Source organism: Hyaena hyaena, unplaced genomic scaffold, assembly GCF_003009895.1.
Source record: "Hyaena hyaena isolate Hyena2069 unplaced genomic scaffold, ASM300989v1 scaffold_2211, whole genome shotgun sequence".
NCBI lineage: Eukaryota > Metazoa > Chordata > Mammalia > Carnivora > Hyaenidae > Hyaena > Hyaena hyaena.
The window spans coordinates 67,245-77,220 of NW_024082842.1; the positions used below are offsets into that span (position 1 = coordinate 67,245).

Genomic DNA, 9,976 nt, shown 5'->3' on the forward strand with positions numbered 1-9,976 from the left:
CTGTCCTTGAAATGTGTTTGGCTACTTGCCCTTAATTGGTAAAGGAATGCATCTTGTAGATTTCAGTTTGTATCCAGTTACCGGGGTATAAAATAAACCGCAAGAGGGGCTTGCGTAGAATTGTTCCTCCGGCCGGAGTTGTGTCTCTGTCTGTCTTTTGTGTGTGTCTTGTTCTTTGTGTCATTTCGTCCGCAACATGTATCCATGTGCGTCATTTCTTTCCATTTGCCATTGGGCACCCTGGGTTAACACTCATTTATATGCTACATCTGATCCACTGGGCCTAACAGGTAATGTCTATGTTTCCGGGTGTGCGTTCCAGCACTGACCTGTCCACTTTCCCCAAATGGACACCCTACCCAAAACAACACAGCCGTGTGTATCCTCACTCATGTGTGCTATGTGCCTGTATGAGATTTTCTTGGGCCAAATATTTAGGAGAGGAATTGCCTGGTATGTCTGCATTTCAGTTGTCCAGGTAGTGCCACACTGGTCCCTGGAGTATGGCTGCCCAAACTCTTCTCCCCGGGGTACAGTGCTTATGCATATAGATCTCTGTGCACTCCCTGCCATATTCAGATTTACTCATCTTTTCATTTTTGTCATAGAAGATGTAAAGTACTATATCATTGTCTACCAATTTAGGGGGTTTTAGGGTTGGTATGGGTGGAGGGTGGTTTTCTTCTGTAAATTTTCAGATTATTTCTTTGTCTCTTTTAATCTCAGATTTGCTCCATTGTAGACATAGCACATATATTCTCTCTTTCTGTCCTCTATTAACTTTGCCCAAATGATTCTTAGTGAAGGAAATTCAAAGTGCTTAACTTTGATGTAATTGAATTTATTAAAGTTTGGCCTGTAGTATATTTCTTGTTTGTTTCAAGTTTTGTATTTCAATTCTAATCTTTGAACATAGAGTCATATTGGTTCTGGGTGTACCATTCATTGATTCATCAATTATAAATAGCAGCCAGTGATCATCACAAGTGTCCTCTTTAATGTCAATCACCCATCTACTCCATTACCCACCCACCTCCCTCTATCAATCCTAAGTTTGTTCTCAATCATTAAATGTGTCTTCTGATTTGTTTCTCTCTATTCTCTACCTCGAACCTTTTCCCATATGCTTATCTGGTTTTTTTTTTCTTTTTCTTTTTTTCTTACTGAATTCCATGTATGAGTGAAATCATGTGGTATTTGTCTCTCTATGGTGGATTATTTCACTTACACTGTAGGTGCAACCATGTTGTTTCAGATGGCAACATTTCATTCTTTTTAATGGCTGGTAATACTCAATTGTGTATGTGTGTATATATCTTCTTTATCCGTTCATCAGCCTATAGACATTTGGTTGTTTTCATAATTTGACTATTGTTGAAAATGTGAGTATAAACATTGGCATGCATATGCCCCTTCGAATCAGTATTTTTGCATCCTATGGGTAATTCACTAGCAGTACGATTGCTGGGTCACAGGGTAGTTCTATTTTTAACTTTTTTAGGAACCTCCATATTGTTTCCACAGTGGCTACACCAACTGGCATTCCCACTGACAATGAAGAGGGCTCCTCATTTTCTTCATCCTTGCCAACATCTGTTGTTGCCTGCACTGTGAATTTTAGCCATTCTAACATGTGTGAGGTGGAATCTCCTCATGGTTTTGATATATATTACCTTGAAGATGAGTGATATTGATATGTTTTCATGCATCTATTAGCCATCTGAATGTTTCAGGGAAAAGGTCTATTCCTCTTTTCTTCCCATTTCTTCACTGGATTATTTGTTTTATGGGTGTTTAGTTTGATAAATTCTTTACAGATTTTGGATACTAAGCCTTCATCAGATATGTCATCTGCAAATGTCTTCTCTCATTCCATAGGCTGACATTTAGTTTTGCTGATTGTTTCCTTCACTGTGCAGACACTTTTTATTTTGATGAAGTCCTAATAACTCATGTTTGCTTTTGTTTTCCTTGTCTCTACCAATGTGTCTGGAAGGACATTTCTACTGCTGAGGTCAAAGAGGTTGTTGCCCATGTTGTCCTCTAGAATTTTGAGGGATTCTCGTCCCACATTTAGGTCTTTCATGCATTGTGAATTCATCTTTGTGTATGGTTTAAGAAAGTGGTCCAGGTTCATTCTTCTGCTTGTTGCTTTCCAGTTTTTTCAACACCATTCGTTGAGGAGTCAGTAATTTTTTCCAATAGGTATTCTTTCCTGCCTTGTTGAGATTAATGGACCAAATAGTTGTGGGTCCATTTCTGCATTTTCTGTTCTGTTTCATTGATTTTTGTTCTATGTGTTCTTTTGCCAGTAGCATATTGTCTGATCATTACAGCTTTGTAATATATCTTGAAGTACAGAATTATGATGCTTCTAGCTTTTATTTTCTTTCTCAATGTTACATTGTCTATTTGGGGATTTTTTCTGATTTTTATTGAATTTTACAATTGCTAATTCTAACCCTGTGAAGAATGCTGGTGTTATTTTGATAGAGATTGCATTAAATTTGTAGGTTGCTTTGGGTCGTATCAATATCTTAACAATATTTGTTCTTCCAATTCATGAGAATCCTTCTCTAAGTTTGGGAAGTTTTCAGCTATAATTTGCTCAAATAAAACTTGTACCTCCTCTTTCCTCTTTCTCTTCTGAGACTCCTATGATATGAATATTATTACTCTTTTTTTAGAGTGTTGGGTTTCCTATGTCTACATTCATGATCCAATATTTTCATTTTCCTCTTCTTTTCAGCTTAATTATTTTCCATAATTTTCTCTTCTATATCACATATTCATTCCTCTGCTTCTTCCATCCTGTGGTCCTTACCTTCAATCAGCTTCACATCTCAGTTATAGCAGTTCATATTTCAGCTTGACTAGTTTGTATGTCTTTTATCTCTGTAGTAGGGACTCCTTGGTGCCTTTTATCCTTTTTTAAAGCCCAGCTAGTATTTTTATGATTATTGTTTTAAATTCTTGATCAGGCATATTACTTCTATCTGTTTAAATTAGGTCCTTGGTCACCTTGATGTCCACTAGTTCTTTCTTTTGGCATGAATTCCTCTGTGTTGGCATTTTGTCTAGATGACTTCATTCTGTGACTTAGAAAAGCCTTTTATGGTTCATCCTCCTGAGTGTAATTCCTTTATAAGGAAGATCAAGGACTGACATTTAAAGAAATGTTTCTGGTGTATGCAGTGTGTATTCTGCTATTGTGTTTTGATTGCTCTTTCCCTTAGGCCAGTCTTCCTTAGGAATTAAACTTAGCTTAAGTGTGAGTACTTTGACCTTTTCCAGTGTGTGGAGAGTTTTAACTAGATATTTTTTGGTCTGCTTGTTAAAAGAGGCTAGATCCAATTTCCACTAGATCTGATTCTTTGCAGCATTCTAAAGGTCAGCAGACTTGGTGCATATGGAGGTTTCTGTTGGGCTCCTTTGGGAGGAACCTGCTGCCCCTCTGCTTCTCAGGCACACTTGCCCTAGTACCGAAGCCCCTGCAGACTGCAGGGCAGTGGGATTTGGTGTAGCTGCTGAAGCCTCCACTATAGGAGCTGTGCTGTAATCTGTGTGTACTGATGGTTGGGGGTAAAAATGGTATCAGCCAGCTCCTTTTTCCCTGGAGAGGGAAATTCATGCCCACACCTGTTCTGGAAGCACTCACAGAAGAGCAAACAATCTCTCTTCATTGTTGAAGGCATCCCTCAGATTCCTGCCTTCATCCAGTCTATGTCTGAGCCATCTGCCCACCTAGCGGTGCAGTGCTCCATGTTTTATCTCATGCATGCTGGTTGCATTTTAAAACTCTAAACTTTAGGAACAGGTATAGCATGGATCCATGCTGATACTGTGGGGGAGGGTCTCTCACAATGGCTGGTACCAGTTTGTTCCAGGGCAGTATCACAAATGCACAGGAGCTTGGTGTGGAGGGTAAAGCACAGTAATAAGCCAGGGTTAGTGGCTCCCTTGCTTGTATGCTAGTGAACTGGCAATGAAATGGTGCCTGCAGGCTCTTTTGTCCCTTAGGTCAGTGCCACCAGCCAAACTGTCTTTCCCAGTGCAACCCAGGGGATGCTCAGGCCACACTCTCCACTTCTGGGCCTCAGCCCTCCCTCTCCACAGGAGCACCTTACACCCACCAGACTCCACCCTGGTGATGGTGGGTCATTTGTAACCTTTAGATTTCAACTTCTGCTCTTGTAAAATCCTGTGATAATCAGTCCATCTCGTTTTTCTGGCCAATGGCTTTGGGGAAGTGTTTTCTTGTGCGATGCACTGCACCCTGCCCTCTCTGTCTTTCTCTATCTCTCTATTTTTCTCTCCTCTTTCTCGGATAAGGGCTCCCTCCCCTCTGAAGTACCAGCAATACTTTTGTTGCCTAAATTACATTTCCACACCTCTTACCTTAGAGGATGTGGCCTCTTTTCGACAAATGCAAGAAGAGCAAAATAAGCAAGTAAGAGAACATCGCATTCAAAGCCTTCAGTAACCCAAACAAAACTAACGACAAAATGAAAAGGCAACCCATTAAATGGGAAATTGTTTGTAAATTATTTATCAAATGAGGAATTAATGTCCAAAATATATCAAGAACTCATAAAACACAATAGAAAAAAATAACAAAAATATGACTAAAATATGAGCAAATGATTTAAATAGATGACATGTATATATGGTTTAGTCTGAAATGACTGCTAAAATAAAGTGTGACCCAAATAATTTGTGACTACTACACATTATGGTTCTTAATATAAGTTAATTTCCCTTCCTCTCATTCACTTAATTATTAAATACAGCTTCAACAATATGTCTGAACTAGTTGCCTAAATGGTAAATATTCCTGCATCCTTTCCCAGCTCATATCAGCAATTTAGTGTTTGACAGGCCATCTTCAATGTACGGTACCTACTTCAATATTTTCTCCATTTCCTTGACCAAATCAAAAATAACTTATAGGTACACTGAGGAAGACATTATTTAACAGGATATTAAATTCAGTTAATTCTATAACATCGAATAGGTTAAGTGCATATGTTAAATATAATACTGGTTAAAAGACTGAGTTACCTGTTATAAAAAGTTATTATTTTATTTCTTTGGTTATCTACTAGACTACAGAACTAACGGGGCCTGCATGGCTCTTTCGGTTAATCACAGAACTTCAGCTCAGGTCATGATCTCACAGCTCATGGGTTGGGCCCCATGTTGGGCTCCATGCTGACAGCTTGGAGCCTGGAAACTGATTTGAATTCTTTGTCTCCCTCTCTCTCTGCATCTTCCCCACTTGCACTCTGACTCTCCCTGTCTCTTAAAAATAAAAAAAACAATTGAACAATTAAAAAAAAGAAACAAATACAGAACTCACCAGATTTGGGGTATGTGATTATAAAGACATCATCTTCTCTGATTTCAAAATCTTCTAAATTTTCTATGAAGTCGATATCAAGTCCTATCTGACTAAAATAGTATCCCTTAAATTTGAATAAAATTGACTCTGGGTCTTCCATATTTCAGTTACCTGCTAAAGACAGAAAAAAATATTTGAAAGAAATTTAGTAAAATTTTATGAAGTCTTCCCTACTGTATCTTCAATTGTTGGCCACATACTTAGAGAAGAAATTGATTTTTTGTTTTCTCCACAAACACTGATAAACAGCAGACTCTGAAAGCTACTATCGTGGCTTCGAGGCATGTGGAGTTTGATCCAAAGCCCAGGAACCAGTTGTTCATGGCCGGGTCTTAGATTTATGTGTGTGTGTGTGTGTGTGTTCCATTTACATAATTAGTTAAAAAATTAATAAGTAATTAGATAAAAATAGTTAAAAATTAATATATAATTTTTAAAAATACTTTTAATCAGAAATCATACATAATATATATGCATATGTATATCTATATAAACAGGAAACATGAATATACAGATTTGATTGGAAAGGGCTTTAGAAACAGTTGTTTCCTGTCACACCTTCAGTAGCTAGGATGTTTCCCCTCAAAACTGAAGTACATGGTTTAGTGTTTAACATGTTTATATAAGTTTTATTTACATACTCTCTGGGTGTGAGTTATCTACTTAGAAGGTCTCTGATAACTTGTGATTTGAATTTTGTCTTACTTCCTATCTTTTAACTAGTTTAGAGTAATTGGGAAGGTACAAGCATGAACTAACAGACATGAATGTGTTCCAGGATACCTGAGAAATTGCATGTGAGCAATTAAATCATCCATAATGACCAAATGGACAATGGCACAAAGTATGAAAGAAAACATTCAAATTATGGATCATATATAGAAAGTGCAAACAAAACTTTGTGATTCATCATTGATGGATATATTTTCCTTCTCATTATTATCAGTGAGCAACCTTATGATAAATCTATTTTGACACTATGAATTCTGAGGTTTTAGTTAACATGTATTACTCTGAAGTGTCCTTTTTTTCTATTTCCAAAAATGGTTGGTCATAGGAAGAACTGACAATGGAAGACATTCAGAATCACACAATTTGAAAGCAATTCCAGCAAGTCTGAGACAAGGGTCATTAAAAGAAAAAGAAAGTAAGTGATTTTAAAAATATATATTTTGATAGTCACACAGTTACTGGAACACGTAAGATTGATAGCATTTGTTTACCAAGGAGACTTACAAAAGCTGGAAATTATTTGGAATCATCAACATGAACTCACTTGTGGGGAAGGAAGTCAGAGACCAGACAGGGAAAGAGGAGGTTAAGTTAGCCTGTCACTAGAGCTTTTTAAGGCATCTCTTCTTTGCCATCTTGGGTTCAAAGAAACACCCTAACTTCCACCTCCATACCCATTGGGCTCTGCTAATAACTCAGTATAAAGAAGCAGTGGCTCCCTATGAGTAACCAATTTCATATCTTGGAATCAAAACAATAATGATGAGCCTATAACATCTTGATCTTTTTGTAAAGTAAACATAATTCCTTCTTATATTCTACTTATATTAGATCCTAGTATATTTAATGCTCTCATGGTGAATTACATCCTTCTTTTAGTATGTGATCCTAAATCTCTAAATAAACATTTAAAATAATATACTGGTTCACTTTATTGAAAATCGAGCAAAGAGTTACAGTATACATTTTTTGATACATAAGAGCTGATAGCTTACATATTTTTAGCCTAGTGTTTAGAATGTCACCATAACATCTGAAACTGCATAACTCGTAAAGTTCATACAAGAGAAAGGAAGCAGACTACAAAGTCATCCTTAAAACTACCAATTTTGCACGTGGATTTTTTAGGTGAAAACAAGTAAGAATGAACCAACACAGAAACCTTTTTATTTTTTCCTTAAGTTCCTAAAAGCATCTAGACGGATGCCTGTACCATGAAGACAGCTACTCCCACATTTAACTTTTTATTTCACAAAGACTCCAACCACATGGCAGCACACACATCTGTCAGCAAAAAGTAAGCTCTTCTCAACTTCCTGTGAATTGTCTTCCTCCTTTTGGAATTCCCTCACCTTTGACCCTTTTGTTAGCCTAGGGTGGTAGATAAGCCTCAATTGTCACATTGTTTTGAATTCTTTTTGCCTTTGTGGGGCTCCTATGCATATGTAATTAAATTTTCTCCTGTTAATCTGCATTATGTCAATTTAATTATTATACCACCCAAAGAATTATAGAATGAAGAAGGGGAAAGATTTTCATCCCCAATAAAGAATGAATACACTACTATACTAGTTTTTTGAAATGAAGAGTAAACTTTGAAATAAATATCAATAAGAAGATTGTGTTGCCGCCAATGGAGACACAGGTAAAGATTAAATTTTCCACAAGGAGATTAATGATTCACCAATTAGCAGAGCTCCCAGAATCAAAAACTAAGGAGGAGGGATTAGACTGATACAGACTGATGCTGACCTGCAGAGCATGCAAGAATCTAGTGAAAAGCCTCTATACATTTATCACTAATAAAGGATGGTAATGGTTCAAGCAGCTTAGTGCTACTCAGAGCTGCTGAGCAGAGATCAAAGTTTCTGATTTTGAAATATACCAGAAAAAAAAAAAAAAGATATATTTGCTTGCTGTTCCATTTATGGTTCTCTAATGCCCATAGGTCAAGAGTGCAATTATCGAGTTGCTTCTGCTTCAATAGTACTAGTATTGGTGTCTTCATATCTTTGTGTTGTTTCTTGTGAAAGAGAATTGAGAATACATGGCATGTGAACAACTGAGAAGTTGAGAGAAAGAAATCCATATGCAAGAAGTAAATACAATGTTTTGAAAGTATAGGCATTTTGCCACAATCTACAATGTATTTGACACATGTGTAATCCACACTGAACTACCAGTCACCATTTACTTTCCACTCTGCGCCTCAGTTTTGTCACTGTAGGCAAGGTCTTTGTACCACTGTATCACAGACAGAATGATAGGTGTCAGGGTTCACTCTTTGAGTGCACTGTTGTGTCCTGTCTTTCATGGGTTCCACACTCTATCCGGTCAGTTTGTGGTCTAAATAGAATGGCCAGAAAGGATAAACATCTAAGATTTATTCAAATTCCCCCTATATGTACTTGGGTTATTAACCTTACTTGCTGCTTCTCTTCTATCATTAGTGTTTCTTCAACAACAAATATTTCTCCCACATAGTAAGATAAACCACCACTGTTTGGCCTCTGTGATGTCATAGTGGGCACAGTATCTTATTGGGACCTGGACTCAAGTCCTTCCTAACACATCTCCTCTCACCCCTATTCAGTGAACATGTCACCAGGCAAAGGCAGCTTGTGTTTCTTATTTAAAACTACTCTCAGTAGCTTTGAAGTTCCTGCTTTCATCTTTTCTGTTGTTTGTTTTCATAAATAAAAATTCCATCCAAAGTAAGGCTTTAATCCCTTTAACTGAAGAAGTCTTTATGTTAAGGAAATACACATTTACTAGGACAGAAAGTGGATCTTACAGTTATTCACAAAACCTCTTCTGAGAAGGTTTCCTAAATTAAAACACATCACATTTCATGAAGTAAAAGTTGTTTGTTACAATAAAGAAATAATTGCGATTCAGTAAAGGAAGAACTTGAGGGATCTAAACTGAAACTAATGGTTATTGCAAATTGTAGTTATTTGGTAAACTTACAAGAATGAAAAGAGGAATATTTACCTATTTAAACACAATCTCAGACCTATTATTGACTGACCAGCAAGCAGTGTAGGTCTTATATTAAATATAATGAAAGATGCCGGGAGCCGCACCGGCCTCTGGATGGCAGTCACAGAGCAGCAGTATTTGCGCAGCTCCTGACATAGGGAATAAAGGCTGGTGTCTCGTTCTGCCGCTGCTGACTCATGTTGCAAATATCTATATACAACTTAAACTATATGTTATCCTGTTTCTCAGTAAGAGCAAAAAGCTGACATCTCTTTCTGCCACTGCTGGCTCATATTGGAAATATCTATATACAACTTATATATTAATCTGTTTCTCAGTAAGAGCACCCTGTTATTTTCTTGGTTGTGGTTTATCTGTATGCAACTTAAACTATATCTTGTTTCTCAATGAGGGCATCCTGTTAGGCTATCTATATACAACTTAGCAAATGTGTTATCCAGAGAGCATTCTATTATAAGTTCACTATGACTGGAATAATTCGGCAATTGTTTATCGCAAAAGACTGTTGTAAAGAAACTTCTTTTGCTGACTTCATATTGTGGTTGAACCTTTAAATAAACACACCAAAACTGACAGGTCAGAGATGACTGCCTGGTGATCAGAAAGAATCGCGGGGCTCTCCCACTTTCTCTCGCCGACACCGTCCATTCAGGGACGTCCTTCAGGGACCCCTGGACCTGCCTGAGCCGGCTCGGCCTCCAGCAGAAAGAATTATTTTTTTAAATCTGGGGAGTGTCATCAAAGTGTGCATAATTCTGGGAATAGACTCCAGAGAACTCGCTCTAGTAACACACTATGCAAAAATAATAAATGAATAAATAAATAAACAAGTAAAGCAAT

At 37.3% G+C, this 9,976-nt stretch overlaps 1 protein-coding gene across 1 annotated transcript in view; it reads right to left on the reverse strand.

Annotated features, from left to right (window-relative positions):
* Positions 1 to 8,608, reverse strand: part of LOC120227348 (amine sulfotransferase-like) — a 17,161-nt gene extending 8,553 nt beyond the window's left edge. The window contains 2 exon segments of the mRNA XM_039225484.1: positions 5,360 to 5,515; positions 8,560 to 8,608. Coding sequence (XP_039081415.1) covers positions 5,360 to 5,501 — 142 coding nt within the window. The 5' untranslated portion in view covers positions 5,502 to 5,515; positions 8,560 to 8,608.
* Between the last annotated feature and the right edge of the window lie 1,368 nt (positions 8,609 to 9,976).